Source organism: Mustelus asterias, chromosome 17 (assembly GCF_964213995.1).
Source record: "Mustelus asterias chromosome 17, sMusAst1.hap1.1, whole genome shotgun sequence".
Lineage (NCBI taxonomy): Eukaryota > Metazoa > Chordata > Chondrichthyes > Carcharhiniformes > Triakidae > Mustelus > Mustelus asterias.
Window position 1 is genome coordinate 70,306,398 of NC_135817.1, and position 18,262 is coordinate 70,324,659.

Sequence of the window (18,262 nt, forward strand, 5' to 3'; positions counted from 1 at the left end):
GCCAGAAGGGATCACAAGAAGGCCTTGGCAAGTAAGATTAAGGAGAACCCTAAGGCGTTCTACAAATATGTGAAGAGTAAACGTCCCTCTGATGTTCAGACATCAGAGGGACGTTTTTTTTACACAGAGGGTGGTGGGGGCCTGGAATGCGCTGCCAAGTAGGGTGGTGGAGGCAGGCACGCTGACATCGTTTAAGACTTACCTGGATAGTCACATGAGCAGCCTGGGAATGGAGGGATACAAACGATTGGTCTAGTTGGACCAAGGAGCGGCACAGGCTTGGAGGGCCGAAGGGCCTGTTTCCTGTGCTGTACTGTTCTTTGTTCTATGAAATGTGAAGGAATAGGACCTATAAAATGTGACGGTGAGAAAGTCTGTACAGAACTGGAAGAAATAGCAGAGGTGCTTAACGAATATTTTACCTCGGTATTCACGGTGGAAAAAGACCTGGGTGGTTGTATTACAGGATTGAGGTGGACTGAAAAGATTGAGTATGTGGACATTAAGAAAGATGTGTTGGAAATTTTGAATAGCATCAAGATAGATAAGTTGCCGGGACCGGATGGGATGTACCCCAGGTTACTGAGGGGGGCGAGGGGAGAGATTGCAGAGCCTCTGGCGATGATCTTTGCATCATCGACGGAGACGGGAGAGGTTCCAGAGGATTGCGGATGTGGTTCCTATATTCAAGAAAGGGAATAGGGATAGCCCAGGAAATTACCAACCAGTGAGTCTAACCTCAGTGGTTGGTAAGTTGATGGAGAAGATCCTGAGGGACAGGATTTATGAATATTTAGAGAAGTTTAGTATGCTCAAAAGTAGTCAGCACAGCTTTGTCAAAGGCAAATCATGCCTTACGAGCCTGGTGGAGTTCTTTGAAAATGTGAATAAACACATTGACGAAGGAAAAGCGGTAGATGTGGTTTTCATGGACTTCAGCAAGGCGTTCGATAAGATCCCCCATGCAAGACTTCAGGAAAGTGAGGGGGCATGGGATCCAAGGGGCTGTTACCTTGTGGATCCAGAGCTGGCTTGCCTGCAGAAGGCAGAGAGTGGTTGTAGATGGGTCTTTTTCTGAATGGAGGTCGGTCACTAGTGGAGTGCCCCAGGGATCTGTTCTGGGACCCTTGCTGTTGTCATTTTCATAAGTGACCTGGATGAGGAAGTGGAGGGATGCGTTGGTAAGTTTGCCGACGACACGAAGGTTGTGGATAGGTTGGAGGGATGTCAGAAGCTGCAGCGTGACATAGATAGGATGCAAGACTGGGCGGAGAAGTGGCAGATGGACTTCCATAAGAGCCATAAGACCATAAGACATAGGAGCGGAAGTAAGGCCATTCGGCCCATCGAGTCCACTCCACCATTCAATCATGGTTGATTTCAACTCCATTTACCCGCTCTCTCCCCATAGCCCTTAATTCCTCGAGAAATCAAGAATTTATCAATTTCTGTCTTGAAGACGCTCAACGTCTCGGCCTCCACAGCCCTCTGTGGCAATGAATTCCACAGACCCACCACTCTCTGGCTGAAGAAATTTCTCCTCATCTCTGTTCTAAAGTGACTCCCTTTTATTCTAAGGCTGTGCCCCCGCGTCCTAGTCTCCCCTGTTAATGGAAACAACTTCCCTACGTCCATCCTATCTAAGCCGTTCATTATCTTGTAAGTTTCTATCAGATCTCCCCTCAACCTCCTAAACTCCAATGAATATAATCCCACGATCCTCAGACGTTCATCGTATGTCAGGCCTACCATTCCTGGGATCATCCGTGTGAATCTCCGCTGGACCCGCTCCAGTGCCAGTATGTCCTTCCTGAGGTGTGGGGCCCAAAATTGCTCACAGTACTCCAAATGGGGCCTAACCAGTGCTTTATAAAGCCTCAGAAGTACATCCCTGCTTTTGTATTCCAAGCCTCTTGAGATAAATGACAACATTACATTTGCTTTCTTAATTACGGACTCAACCTGCAAGTTTACCTTTAGAGAATCCTGGACTAGGACTCCCAAGTCCCTTTGCACTTTAGCATTATGAATTTTGTCACCGTTTAGAAAATAGTCCATGCCTCTATTCTTTTTTCCAAAGTGTACGACCTCGCACTTGCCCACGTTGAATTTCATCAGCCACTTCTTGGACCACTCTCCTAAACTGTCTAAATCTTTCTGCAGCCTCCCCACCTCCTCAATACTACCTGCCCCTCCACCTATCTTTGTATCATCGGCAAACTTGGCCAGAATGCTCCCAGTCCCGTCATCTAGATCGTTAATATATAAAGAGAACAGCTGTGGCCCCAACACTGAACCCTGCGGGACACCACTTGTCACCGGTTGCCATTCTGAGAAAGAACCTTTTATCCCAACTCTCTGCCTTCTGTCTGACAGCCAATCGTCAATCCATGTTAGTACCTTGCCTCGAATACCATGGGCCCTTATTTTACTCAGCAGTCTCCCGTGAGGCACCTTGTCAAAGGCCTTTTGGAAGTCAAGATAGATAACATCCATTGGCTCTCCTTGGTCTAACCTATTTGTTATCTCTTCAAAGAACTCAACCCAGATAACTTCAACCCAGATAAATGTGTAGTGGTCCATTTTGGCAGGTCAAATGGGATGAAGGAGTATAATATCAGGGGTAATATTCTTAGCAGTGTAGAGGATCAGAAGGACCTTGGGGTCCGGGTCCATAGGACTCTTAAATCGGCCTCGCAGGTAGAGGAGGTGGTTAAGAAGACGTATGGTGTGCTGGCCTTCATCAATCGAGGGATTGAGTTTAGGAGTCGGGAGATAATGATGCAGATTTATAAGACCCTCGTCACACCCCACTTGGAGTACTGTGCTCAGTTCTGGTCGCCTCATTACAGGAGGGATGTGGAAATGATTGAAAGGGTGCAGAGAAGATTTACAAGGGTGTTGCCTGGATTGGTTGGCATGCCTTATGAGGATGGGTTAAGGGAGCTCGGTCTTTTCTCCTTGGAGAGACGAAGGATGAGAGGTGACCTGATAGAGGTGTACAAGATGTTGAGAGGTACAGATCGGGTGGATTCTCGGAGGCTTTTTCCCAGGGCTGAAATGGCTGCTATGAGAGGACACCGGTTTAAGATGCTGGGGAGCAGGTACAGAGGAGATGTCAGGGGTAAGTTTTTCACTCAGTGGGTGGTGGGTGAGTGGAATCGGCTGCCGTCAGTGGTGGTGGAGACAAACTCGGTAGGGTCTTTTAAGAGACTTCTGGATGAGTACATGGGACTTAATAGGATTGAGGGTTATAGGTAAGCCTATATTTAAGCCTAGGTAGGTAGGGACATGACCGGAGCAACTTGTGGGCCGAAGGGCCTGTTTGTGCTGTATTTTTCTATGTTCTATGTTCTAAACCTCTATGACTATGACTCTAGACTGAACTATGTATTCCTGATAATCCATGAACCAGAATATTTTTTAGATGCTTCTTCCTTATCTGATGAATGAGAAAAAAAAAGGTTCAGATGAATTGTAATTCCCATTCTTCAAAAAGGAAACTCTCCTAAGGATTCTGGTACAATATTAAGAGAAGATTGAAGCTTTCATGAACTGTAATCCAAGATCACAGGCAGACAACTCTATCTCAAAATTACTAAACTCAACTCTGACAATGCATGCCTATCGCAAAGGGCCGAGATTGTTGTCACCAAGTTCTTGTTGGCTGCACGAAAATATTACAGACTTGAATTTGCCTTGGGCATGCAACTAGAGCACAGCAGGATACATCTTAAACTGCTATCTTTAACCAAATTAGCTTTCCAGATACACTCTCTGTAACCAAATTTCTAAAACAGAAACGATGAAAAATCCCTGAAAGAGAAACTTGAAAAGTAGATTCCAAGATCTTCATGGGAAATTAAATTCCAGGGAACGAATCAGGGCAGCCTCCAACTGACAAACCTGTCTGGCTGAAATGGTATAAACCATTTTCCAAGATGACCAAATTTAAGTCATCATCAATTGCATTAGACAGACTAGATTCTCCTTAGAGAATTGGTCTTGAAAGACTTAAAGTAACAGATGCATACTAAAGGTCTTGTTAATAGATAATGCATTATGTGAAGTGCATTATATAAAAACAGAACTACCTCGCATCACTAATTTCCATTACTACCAGCTGGTGACGTATTGTGCAGCTTTGACTACATCTGATCCAGATGAAATTAAATGAAGCGTGTATGGAATAAAACTACAGCACCTAAAAAAAAAATCTAATATTGATCAAACACATCCCTAATGCTAATTATTTCCCATATCTTATCTAGCATCATTATGTGGCACCATTAGTACAACGATAGCAACAATGACCTTCTCGGGCAATTGGGGATGGGCAATAATTGTTGTTCAGAAACCAAGAAAAAAAATGTGCATTAAATCCCTTGTCAGTCTAATTAGTTACATCTGTATCGGGAAGTCTAAAGATTTTATAACCCGATCACCCTTTGCTTGCCATGCAAATGCACCCAATTGATCCTTCCACCACAATTGAATCAGATATGGCTTTTTCGTAAGGGGTAAAAGGCATCATTAATAGAGACGGTGCTACTGTATCTTAATTACCTGCAAACATTTTTTTGGGGGGGCAGGGGTGCAGTGAGGGTTGGAAAGGAAGAAAAAGACAAAAGTTCAGCGATCAACTCAAATCTTCTACAGATTTTTTTTTCATAAATATCTGCTTTGACAGATCAACACTCCGTGCTCTTTCAAGCAACAATTGATGAAGATGCTCTGAATATAACCACAAGTAGACAGGCCTGGAGAGTATAGGATTGGATTTCATGTGTTTGAACAATGAACAAATAGATATAATCTAAATTATATATCAAGCTAAACAGTAGGAGAGCTTTTGAACTCCATTTATATCCTGTCTCTCAAATAATGTTGATCTGCTATTAGATCTAAATTGGTCTACTTAGATTACAATTTTAAATCCGTCAAAGTAACGATCTTCATTTATTGTGCAGTGATGCCCAAACTGTGCATTTAGAGTGTTTACAGACCTTTAAACAAGCAAACATGTACACTATGCAACCACACTACATTACAGCTTAGCCACAACAGAATATTGGTCATTTGTTTTCAGTTTGCAAGCTAATTAAGTGATCAAAAAGCAGAACCAATCAGAATAATTCTCTCCATCCACAGTTTTAAAATTAAAAACAAATTGGAAATGTGCTCTGCTAAACTGGGCTCGTTTTGCAAAATCCCCACATAGTAAATCATAGAAATCATAGAAACCCTACAGTACAGAAAGAGGCCATTCGGCCCATCGAGTCTGCACCGACCACAATCCCACCCAGGCCCTACCCCCATATCCCTACATATTTTACCCGCTAATCCCTCTAATCTACGCATCCCAGGACACGAAGGGGCAATTTTAGCATGGCCAATCAACCTAACCCGCTTTGGACTGAGCACACCAATATCATCAATCTATTGCAGGCATTGACCCAATAACTGCACATCTAGTGAAGCTGCAGCACAGGGCTCTATGCACAGGAAAAGAGAGATACAGAGCTCTAAGGACAGAGCTAAGCTGTCAGACAATGGATCAGAGCGAAACTCTGCAATTCTGCCACATCCAGCCATGAATGGTGATGAACACTTGAACCACCAGCAGGAGGAGGCAGTTACATGAACGTGCAGTTACCTGCAATCTCTACCACCTATGAGGAGGACAAGGACAGCAAATGCATGAGAACACAATCACCTGCAAGCTCACCAAGTCACAACTAATTTGAAAATATATCAGCATTCCTTCATCATCGCTTGGTCAACATCCTGAAACTCCCTTTCAAACAGCACTATGGGAGCACCAAATCATACAGACAAATAATGGCTCAAGAAGGCTCAGCACCAACTTCTCAAGGGCCATTAGTCAATAAATGTCAGCAGTACTCGCATCGAATGAACAAATAAAACAAAACAAATCATTAGAGGTTGTTCATCAATAATAATGGATTTCTAACAGTGAAAAGTGCTCCAAAATTAACAATGGAAACTATATTTTAATTGGGGCTAAATATTTATCTGTGGAACACAATGGCCTTTATTATATCTTATCTGCAAATCTACTGCTGTAACGGAGAAGCAGATTATGAAATGCTGCAAAAGGTCAAACCAGAGAAGATAATCTAAGTGTATTGGAGAGATCCAGAGAAGTAGCAGCAGACATTTATTGCTCCGGTACTCACATAAAAAGCAGCAACAAAAGCATGCCACATCTATTTTAAACTGCACGATAACGCATAGAAGCTGATATCACTTACACGCACTACCAACATTTGGGCAATGAATTCACTAGTAGGGCCAATTGCTAAAAATATTTAAACTGTCTGAGCAAAGTAGTAGGTAACAGGTGGATGTTCGTCTCCAAGTCTGGTTGAGAGCTTGGGGTTATTTGCAAAATCTAGCACAAATTACCACTGAAGTCTCACTCAAAGTAGCCATTAAGACAAATGTTTTAAAGGGGCACAGTGGTTAACATTGCTGCCTCACAGCGCGGTGGAGGGGTGGTGTCACTGTCTGTGTGGCGTCTGCATGTTCCCCCGTGTCTGCGTGGGTTTCCTCCGGGTGCTCCGGTTTCCTCCCACTGTCCAAAGATGTGCGGGTTAGGTGGATTTGTGGTTAGTGCCGGGGGATTAGCTTGGGTAAAAACATGGGGTTATGGGGATAGGGCCTGGGTGGGATTGTGCTCAGTGCAGATTTGATGGGCTGAATGGCCTCCTTCTGCGCTGTAGGATTCTATAAAATTTGCTGGTGTAGGAAAAGATGTTGTTGAGGTTGGGAAGTACATCATGCCATGCCTAAACAAGGTGTGCTTGGTTTCAACACTGAAAAATTCAAAAGTACTCCATTGCCCCACATTGACACCATTTATCTTCATCAGTATTCTTTTGAAAGACAATCTTAAAAAAAACGCAAATCATACACTGCAGCATTTTGAGAAAATATCAATCTATATCAAATCGCTTCAAAGTCGTACTTACTTGTCATCAAAAGCCCGTTTCCAAAATTCAGCAGCATCTGCTTTTGTGATACGAAAGTTGTCGCCCTGAAAATGACCAGAAGGGAAGATGGCCTTGATTTCTGCCAGCATGTGACTAAAGATGAGTGACAGCTTTGTAAGATTCCTCCTAGGGGGAAAAAAAGCAGTGCATCAGAAGATATTTCAATCCACCTCCAAAATCAAACATTTATGCATCACGCACTTTGAAATTCAAAAAGAAAATCTCAACAAGAGCACAGAAAGCTGTGCAATTTTCAAATTTTGTGCATTATTGAGGAAACACAGTTGGTAAATTTAAAAAGCCCATAACAGTCACAAGGAGGCACAGTAAGCCACCAGCTTTATACTGTACAGTCTATGTATAACTAAATCTTTAGGCCTGAATACTATCACAATGAAATACCACTAAAAATTCAATACCAATGTTACAATTACAAGTTATTGAAGTTCTTGTAATCAGCACAAAGTACAGATTGGTTCACACGTTTGAATAAACGTTAAAATGGAAGATCACATCATCTGACTGAGAAGACCAAGTTCAAATTACTGAATACTTAAAAAGATAATCAAACTCATATGTGTATATTAACCCAGGTGGACTCCCATTTATATCTCAATATTATTGCATTTCTCAAATATAATTAGTCAACCGATAGGCATGTTTCACTTTTACTTACTTGGAACTAGCAAAAGGCTGGTGTTCTAAGAGAGCAAGATTTTTGGAAGTTCATTGATAATGAAAACAAAAAATAGATATCCGAGAATGCTTAATATTCTTATTTATTATAAAATTTTAATGCTGGATTTAAATATTTTTGATTTGATTTATTATTGTCACATGTATTAACATAGTGAGAAGTATTGTTTCTTGCACGCTGTACGGAGCATACCGTTCATAGAGAAGGAAATGAGAGAGTGCAGAATGTAGTGTTACAGTCATAGCTAGGGTGTAGCGAAAGATCAACTTAATGCAAGGCAAGTCCATTCAAAAGTCTGATGGCAGCAGGGAAGAAGCTGTTCTTGAGTCGGGGTTGGCAAGTGACCTCAGACTTTTGTATCTTTTACCCAATGGAAGAAGGTGAAAGAGAGAATGTCCAGGGTGCATGGGATTCTTAATTATGCTGGCTGCTTTGCCAAGGCAGCGGGAAGTGTAGACAGAGTCAATGGATGGGAGGCTGATTTGCGTAATGGATTGGGCTACATTCACGACTTTTTGTAGTTTCTTGTGGTCCTGGGCAGAGCAGGAGCCATACCAAGCTGTGATACAGACAGAAAGAATGCTTTCTATGGTGCATCCGTAAAAGTTGGAGTTGTAGATGACATGCCAAATTTCCTTGGTCTGCTGAGACAGTAGAGGCATGGGTGGGCTTTCTTAACTGTAGTGACGGCATGGGGGGGACCAGGACAAGTTGTTGATGATCTGGACACCTAAAAACTTGAAGCTCTCGACCCTTTCCACTTCGTTCCCGTTGATGTAGACAGGGGCAATTTTTTCGTAACTTTTCACAATATACATTAACAATTTGGAGGAAGGAACTGAAGGCACTGTTGCTAAGTTTGCAGATGACACAAATATATGTAGAGGGAGAGGTAGAATTAAGCAGGGGGGCTACAGAAGGACTTGGACAGGTTCGGAGAGTGGGCAAAGAAGTGGCAGATGCAATACAATGTGAAAAAATGTGAGGTTATGCGCTTTGGAAGGAGGAATGGAGGTATAGACTATTTTCGAAATGGAAAAATGCTTAGGGAATCAGAAACACAAAGGAACTTGGGAGTCCTTGTTCAAGATTCTCAAGGTTAACGTGCAAGTTCAGTCAGCAGTTAGGAAGGCAAACGCAATGTTAGCATTCATGTCGAGAAGGCTAGAATACAAGAGCAGGGATGTACTTTTGAGGCGGTATAAGGCTCTGGTCAGACCCCATTTGGAGTATTGAGAGCAGTTTTGGGCCCCATATCCAAGGAAGGATGTGCTGGCCTTGGAAGGTGTCCAGAGAAGATTCATAAGAATGATCCCTGGAATGAAGAGCTTGTCGTATGAGGAACGGTTGAGGAATCTAGGTCTGTACTCGTTGGAGTTTAGAAGGATGAGTGGGGGGATTTTATTGAAACTTACAGGATACTGCGAGGCCTTGATAGAATGGACGTGGAGCGCCTGTTTCTACTAGTAGGAAAAACTAGAACCAGTGGGCACAACCTCAGGCTAAAGGGACAACCCTTTAAAACAGAGATGTGGAGGAATTTCTTCAGCCAGGGAGTGGTGAAGCGGGCGGGCAAGTGGAGCTGAGCCCACAAAAAGATCAGCCATGATCTTACTGAATGGCAGAGCAGGCTCGAGGGACTAGATGGCCTATGCCTGCTCCTCGTTCTTACGTTCTTGTGCGAATCTGTGGAACTCTTTGCCACAGAAGGCTGTAGAGGCCAGGTCATTGAGTGTCTTTAAGGCAGAGATAGATAGGTTCTTGATTAATAAGGGGATCAGGAGTTATGGGGAAAAGGCAGGAGAATGGGGATGAAAAAAGAATCAGCCATGATTGAATGGCACAGCAGACTCGATGGGCCGAGTGGCCTAATTCTGCTCCGATGTCTTATGGTCTAATGCAAGATGATGGTTTGCATCTATTTAACAACGATGGGATTAAATACCAAGGCACTGAAGTCACAATAGAAAGGCAACAGGAAAACACCATTCATCCCTCACATGCAGGTACTCTACAGTACATTTGGAACAGCAGTCGTGGTTTAGACTTGTGTTACAAATAAAATCCAAAATACCAAATAAACAACAATAAAGACTGAAAAGTCATTTTAGAAATCAAAATTCATAGCATTTTCTGATTTTACTTGTTTTGTAACACAGATTTTATACAGCTTGTGACCAAGACTTCAATCCATATTAACAAAATTGATTAAACACATCTGTTGCCAAAGTTCCATTCTGACTGGTCTTGTATGTTAACATATTGCCTTTGCTTTGTGTGGAGTCTCCATTTTAATTTACTCTTTCCCACCACCACTCCATCTCCAGATGCCCCAGGAATTGTTGGAAGGAGGACCCAACAACATTAGTGTAGTTCAGAGCAGATGAATGGATTGAAGCTGGAACAATGAGACCTGTAACCATGGTTGGAAATGAATGTTGGGGCACCATGAACGGAAGGTAGGAGTAAAGCAGTTGGTAAACTTGCAGAATTCACGAAGCAAAAGGAGTGAAAAAGCTCAGAGACCTTGAAGCATCTGTATGGGGTGGGTGAAGAGTGACAAGAGTGCGAGTGGTTACAGAAGGATTATGCAACAGCCCAACCAATCATGAAAGTACACTTCCCAGGAGCACCCGGTGTGCAAACATCCCCATTGGTGGGAGCTAGAGTTCCAAGTAGATCAAGCAGCGCGGTGGCACATAGCACTGCTGCCTCTCAGCGCTAGGGACCCGGGTTCAATTCCTGGCTTGGGTCGCTGTCTGTGCAGAGTTTGCACATTCTCCCCATGCCTGCATGGGTTTGCTCCAGTTTCCTCCGACAGTCCGAAAGACGTGCTGGTTAAGTGCATTGGCCATGCTAAATTCTCCCTCAGTGTACTCGAACAGGCGCCGGAATGTGGCGACTAGAAGATTTTCATGGCAACTTCATTGCAGCGTTAACGTAAGCCTACTTGTGACATTGATAAATAAAAAACTTAAGCATCTGTGACAGTAGTCTAAAATACATCCAACAGAGCTACACATGCTTCAAGGTTCCCACCAACAAACATGACACCACAATAGGACTCAGCAGAACAGCACAACTAAGAACAAAACCTCTTCACTCCTTATCTACAAGTAGTGGAACATAGATTTTTACAAATGCAATTTTCTCATCATGAAATGAGCTTACGGCAATAAAATCACTCGCTATTTTGGTTATGCACTTTACTACAAATACAGTTCAAGATCAGCTGGCACAGAATATGGAGGTCAAAATCTATGTGCAGAGATGCAAAAGATTACCAACACAGTCACACATCAACAACTTCAAGCTCATTATCTTGATCAAATTCTGTAAGATTTAATTTCTGCTCAATTTTAAAATCACTCATGTAAGTAAATATCAATTAGAGAGATATGTTGCACTTGTATTGTGGTTCTGTTCCTTTCTCCTTCAAATGCTTTTAGCACAATATGTTGTCACAAAACATACTAACGATTTCAAATCAACCAGCTGGAAACCTGCACGTTTTAAAAACAGAGACTAAAGTGTGACTGGAGCCACAGCCAAAGATGGATGCACAATTTGCATCATGGTACCTTCCACATTCCAACCTCGCGTATGGATATATTTACATTAGTGCCTTGAAAGTGAACAACTGACTAATTCTTATGTACGTGGGTTCGTGTCATGCATTTAAACAAGGTCTCTCTTGATTATCAAGGTTTTCTGGCAACTGCTAAATCCTTTAATTTGTAAGAAGTCTTCACTATTCACTTTTCATTTTCAATTTGCATAGCACCTCTTGGATTGAAGAGGTGCAATGAGATCAGTACCCAGGACAGTTTGTTGGTAATCTTTTGCATTTCTGCCCATAGATTTTGACCTCCATATTCTGTGTCAGCTGATCTTGAACTGTATTTGTAGCAAAGTGCATAACCAAAATAGCGAGTGATTTTATTGCCGCAAGCTCATTTCATGATGAGAAAATTGCATTTGCAAAAATCTATGGTCCGCAGGACTACTTGTAGATAAGGAGCGAAAAGATTTTGTTCTTAGTTGTGCTGTTCTGCTGAGTCCTATTGTGGTGTCATGTTTGTTGGTGGGAACCTTGAAGCATGTGTAGTTCTGTTGGATGTATTTTAGAGTACTGTCACAGATGCTTAAGTAAGTTTATTTATCAATGTCAATGAAAATCCTACGTCTGCCAAAACCCCATCAAATACAGTGACCTGAGGGGAACCACATATCCTGTCTCCATCAAGACAATCACCTGGGCTATTCAGCTGGCTGGAGAGGAATCATTAAAACTAATCATTTTGGACATTGAGACCCTAGCTTTAAGGGGATTCCCAAACATGAACTTATCAAGTTACAATGGAATGCACTAGCCATGACTACGTTTGAATCACTGTGTGGCAGTTATGTGACACACGCTACACCCCATGTGTGTTAAGCATCTGCTTTCCCTGCAGGGCAAGACAAATAGTCAAAAGCGCTGTCAAAAGATGACTCGATGGGGTCCTTTTTTCTCAGCTTACAAATTTTAGAACCTTGTTTGTTGACTGTGATGACCCAGGTGTTGTAGACAGAGACTTTTTAAAGGAACTCAAACCAGCACTACTGTCTCCAGATGCACAGACAAATTGTCTCAATGAGGAAAAACAGTGGGACCGCTGAAAAAGTATACTTCCTTAATCTATCTTCCCCGCTCTGTAATCTATTTGTGAACGTGAGAGCTTCAAGTGTGTATGTGCACGTGAAATTCAGACAGTATTTTGTTGAAACTATCCTCTTTTCTTTGTTAAAACTCAGGAAAACCTGCCTGGCTGTCTTTTACAATCAGCTGTTAAACAGTTCAACAGTCACCAAATTGGCAAGTATATCCTTTTTAAAAAAAAATCCTATTACAATCAAATGAGGAATGAGAAAAGAGGGAAGCCATTCAACCCCATCGCAACTAATCGTAACGCCAACAACAAAAAAGAGAGAATGGATTTTAAAAAAAACTTTAAAAAGATGCATGTAAATATTTCAATGAGGGTGCTTACAGTTTTGAGAAACTACAAGTGAGCTTGTCCCGGGTACTGATCTCATAGCACCTCTTGGATCGAAGAGACAATGCAAATTGAAAATGAAAAGTGAATAGTGAAGACTTCTTACAAATTAAAAGGTTTTGGCAGTTGCCAGAAAACCTGGATAATAAAGAGAGACCTTGTTTAAATGCATGAAGTGAACCCACGTACATGCGAGTTAGTCAGTTGTTCACTTTCAAGTACTAATGTAAATATATCCTTTACCCCTATTTATCCATTTCTGGTGTGTTCACATTACTCACGTATTGCATAAATAGTTCAAGGACCACATGAAGATCCTGGGGACAAAAAAAAAATCAAGAATTCTTAAACTGCATAAATAAATATAAACGTAGGGCATCTGGATAAATTTGAACAGACTGCAGAAACCTTATGTCTACAGTACAAAGCTGCCTCAACTTTGGCATGCTTCTTCAGTATGGAGAACAGGGCATACAAAGAAGCTGTGGGAAATGGCATCTTCACAATATAGTGGGCCTTGTAATTCTAACAGAAGCTGTGGCACAATCTCATGCCTAAAATGCGTCAATTTGATAGCACAAAAGCTCCTAGACCAGATGGAAAGCCAGAAAATATTTGACGTGAAAGCACAGTGACATCTGAAAGAAACAAATACGCAGCAAAAACTGCACTGGACACCCCTGCAAGAAATGATTCCAATTCTAGGAAGTAGTACGGGCCATGAAAGGCAGCAGAAATTCCATCCCTCTCAGCATAAACCTTGTGGCATCACACTGTTACTAAATATAATCCTCCCAAAACTTTTATTACTGACAAGGGTCACTGTAGAACCAGCAGAAATAACACTATGGAAATTAATGTTGCAGAAAAACCACATTAACTTTATGAATTTTGCTAGGATTTTGAGATTAGTAGCATGATCTGGTACGGTTTATTAAAAAAGTAGACTTTATGGTGTAATTAATTGCATCATTAAATTAATCTACAGAAGGGAACTTTTCTTAAAATCTTAAGTACTGGCAAATTCAGAATCAGTGATTAAAAGACAAACGGGATACTGGAGTATCACCAGAAGTTTTTTTTTTAAATTGCAGCTTTTTTTTTTGAACTGAATTCACCAGACAGTATGTTACTCAGCCATATAGATCCGGGAAGGTTTCAAATTAAACTCTCGAGTTTGCTAATCTCAAAGTACTGGTTTGGTCTCAGCACTTCTAATCAAGTAGAATCGCTGGTCACCATCCAGTGACCCCTGCTGGAAAACTATACATGTATAAATATCAGAGGGTGCCAAGTCAATCCTCTAAATGACTCAATTGAGCATTTCTAATGCTCAATTTACACATTTAAGAACATTTATTTGTGTACGGTATTAGAAAACTGCAACCATTGGAATTTGTGACAAGTGGCGTTCCTCAGGGATCAGTGCTGGGACCTTTGCTGTTTATAATATAAAAAATGATTTGGAGGAAAATGTAACTGGTTTGATTAGTAAGTTTGTGGACGACACAAAGATTGGTGGAATTGCAGATAGCGATGAGGGCCGTAAGAGGATACAGCAGGATATAGATCGGTTGGAGACTTGGGCAGAGAGATGGCAGAAGGAGTTTAATTCGGACAACTGAGAGATAATGCATTTTGGAAGGTCTAATACAGATAGGAAATATACAGTAAATGACAGAACCCTTAAGAGTATTGATAGGCAGAGGGATCTGGGTGTACAGGTAGACAGGTCACTGAAAGTGGCAATGCAGTTGGAGAAGACAGTCAAGAGGGCATATGGCATGCTTGCCTTCATTGGCCGGGGCATTGAGTTTAAAAATTGACAAGCTATGCTGCAGTTTTATAGAACCTGGGTTAGGCCGCACTTGGAATATAGCGTTCAATTCTGGTCGCCACACTACCAGAAGGATGTGGAGGCTTTGGAGGTGGTACAGAAAAGATTTACCAGGACGTTGCCTGGTATGGTGGACATTAGCTATGAGGAGAGGTTGGAGAAACTTGGTTTGTTCTCACTGGAACGATGGAGGTTGAGGGGCAACCTGATAGAAGTCTACAAGATTATTAGAGGCATGGACAGAGTGGATAGTCAGAAGCTTTTTCCTAGGGTGGAAGAGTTTTAAGGTGCGAGGGGCAAGGTTTAAGGTGCAAGGGGCAAGGTTTAAAGGAGATGTACGAGGCAAGGTGGGTGCCTGGAACTCGCTGCCGGGGGAGGTAGTGGAAGCAGATACGGTAGTGACTTTTAAGGGGCGTCTTGACAAATACATGAATAGGATGGGAATAGAGGGATATGGTCCCCGGAAGGGTAAGGGGGTTTTAGTTCAGTCGGGCAGCATGGTCGGTGCAGGCTTGGAGGGCCAAAGGGCCTGTTTCTGTGCTGTAATTTTCTCTGTTCAAACAGGGGAGAATTTCTCCAACTGTAAATTTGTTTTCTCTGCTGAACAAAGAGGGTTAGTAAATTCATTTAAACCAACATAGGTTTTCTGTCTGAGACTAGAAATTTTACTTAACAGACAATAAATTAATTGAGGAGAATTATGCTGAAATAGGATGGTGAAATAGCAGAAATTCACCGACATTTTGTACAAATTAATTGAGGATATGCAGAAGGAAAATTAACATCTCAAAATACAGGTGCAAATGTGGGTGTCACCGGGAAGGGCAGCATTTGTTGTCCATCCCCAATTGCCCTCAAGTGGTGGCGGTGAATACCAGAACATTTGCACAACATTTGTTCAGGCAATATACTGTATGAACTGTTAATAAGGAAACAAAATATTTTATGGTGGTTTTTTTAAGCACTGTACCGCACTTTAAAATCATTAACAAATGCAAAATGTCATTTTGTCCTATTAAAAACTACAGTTTATTTGATGCGTCACACAGAGGGTTTATTAACAAAATGAAAGCCCAATAAATATAAATGGCAGTATGGTACAGAATTGGCTCAGCACCACGAAGCAGAGGCTGTAGCGGGTGGGTGTTCCTCAGACTCAAAGGTGGATTGCAGTGGTGTTCACCATTTGGGTTCATTACTCTTACATTTTTATAAACTACCTATTTTCAGGTATAGGGAGCAACACTGTAGATGATACAAAAGATCATGGGGTTCCAAACTGCGATGCATGAAACATCTCTGGGTTTGTGGACTATTTGTTGTCTGGTGTGGATTTACAGTCTACTGCAAACATGTCATTTTTTAAAAATCATCAATTTCAGTGTGCCTGTGGTTAAAGGAAATAAAAAGTTTGGATGCTTTCCAGTCGATGTTTGCTTTGCCGGTTATATTTTTCCCTGATGCTGGGGCATACAGCATAGCCCAGGAATGAGCCAGCAGTTTTTCTGTATTCGCTCATGGGATGTGTCACTGGAAACAACTAGCATTTATGATCCACCCCTAATGGCCCTTGAGAAAGTGGTGGTAAATCATCTTGAACCCCTGTAGGTATACTCTCATTAGTGTTAGGGAGGAAATTTCAAGATTACAACCTCGCGACAGAGAAGGAATGGCGACATAGGATGACTTGTGGCTTGGAGTGGAACTTGCAGGTGACGGCATTCTCAGGTGCCTGTTGCCCTTGTCCTTCTAAATTGTAGTGGTCACACATTTGGAGCCTGGACAAAGGGACAGGTCTCTGCCACGTGGTCAGCAGCTACATTCAACCAGCTTTTTGAACTTCCATGCATGGGTCTGAGGTCTCCTTGGAGAGCTCATAGTCTTGCAACGAATTTGGAGCCAGCAGTGTCACCTGGAGCAGTGCATTGTCTAGGACAAAGGGACCATAATCCACACTAACCTGGCTTTTTGCCTGGAGAAAGGAGACTACCCATTAACTTTCAGTGGTTTGCCAAGTTCCCAAGGCTACAGGCTGGAAACAGACTTCCAGATGGAGGAACAAAAGGTCAATTGCTCCAGACCACTGACCATGGGCTCTGGGATACTCCCAAATCTCCAAGCTGGCTTTTCCTGAAAAGAGCTGATCCTTCCATATTGTGCTACCATTGGTTGGTTCAAAGGAGTTAGGCAGAGTCAGTAGGGCTGGACCATAGAGTGTGTGCTGGAAGACTCTGCTGGAAATGCCACCAATTTATGCAAGAAATCCATACTTTTTTAAAAAAAACTAATTCACCACATCACAAAATCAGAGAATTTACACTTCATTTAGCATTTCGTTAATAAAATATATCATATACATTTATATAAATGTATGCATGACAGAGTTTAAACTTTATTTATTAGTGTCACAAGTAAGCTTACATTAACACTGCAATGAAGTTACTGTGAAAATGCCCTAGTCGCCACACCCTGGTGCCTGTTCAGGTACACTGAGGGAGAATTTAGTATGGGCCAATGCACCTAACCAGCACGTCTTTCAGACTGTGGGAGGAGACCGGAGCAGCTGGAGGAAACGCACGCAGACACAGGGAGAGTGTGCAAACTCCACACAGTGACCAAAGCCAGGAATCAAACTACGCTCTCTGGTGCTGTGCGGCAGCAATGCTAACCACTGTTACCGTGCCGCCCAACATTTATGGGGTTATGGCTTGATTTTTTAAAAGTTCACTTGATTGGTTTGTAGATACAAACCAATGACCTAAATAGCAAATTCGAACAAAAGGTCACATTCATATAGCACCTTTACTATGGAAAGCAATCCAAATAAATTTTACAAATCAAAGTTGGTGTGGAAAGGGATTTGAGGCATGGAGAGAGAGAGATTAGAAGAGAGTGATCAAAATTCAGCAAAAATGGTTAAAATATTCAAAGGAGCAGAGATTGATATGCAGAGATGGTTAGGGGGAAATTGGAACCATCAACAGCATGGGATCCACTACACAGGAGATAAAGAGAGGGAGTTGTGCAAACAAAGAACCAAAATGAAGCTTAGAGGGTGTTGCAAGAGATAGAGTTCAGCAAAGTCATGAAGCAATTTGCCAAGAATTAATTGTTCAATTTTAATATGTTGCGTGACTGGGACCAGTGCAGATCAGGTATCATGGATCTGTCTAGTAACAACAGGAACAAGAATTTAACAAGGAATGTTAGGATATGATCCACCCAGCAAGAGGTTAAAAAACTGCCTAGCGACAGTAGCAGCCAGCATTCAAAGGGGATGATGACATGCAACCTTTCCCAGTAATAAGATTAGTAGGCATCCAGACAGAATCAATCAGGAAACAGCTTAACTAGATAACTAATAAATCAGTGGAGGCATACAGATGTTAATTTCGAGTGTCACGGAATGAGAGAGATGCAGACAGCCCAAACACACAGGGAAAACTCAGAGGAACCAGGGTATAGTGCCAGCACCTGCAGAGATGCTAGTTTACATTTCGCAGCCAAGAGGCATTGTAAACATCTTAGAGCTTCTTGGCCTTTTGGCTAAATCAAGTTTAGTATTGGCGTCCTGCACTTGATCAAAGTCAATGAGGTTACACTGAGGCTTCAGTGTACACTATCTCGGCCTTTTGGTTAAAATGCCAATGAGATCAAGCCTTGGAGAAGGTGC

The 18,262-nt window shown here is 42.0% G+C and overlaps 1 protein-coding gene across 1 annotated transcript in view; it reads right to left on the minus strand.

Annotated features, from left to right (window-relative positions):
- The window catches only part of cblb (Cbl proto-oncogene B, E3 ubiquitin protein ligase), a 177,013-nt gene that overhangs the window by 80,058 nt on the left and 78,693 nt on the right, over nt 1–18,262 (minus strand). The window contains exon 2 of the mRNA XM_078232936.1: nt 6,996–7,142. Within this exon, the coding sequence (XP_078089062.1) occupies nt 6,996–7,142 (147 nt within the window). The remainder of the gene's footprint in view (nt 1–6,995; nt 7,143–18,262) is intronic.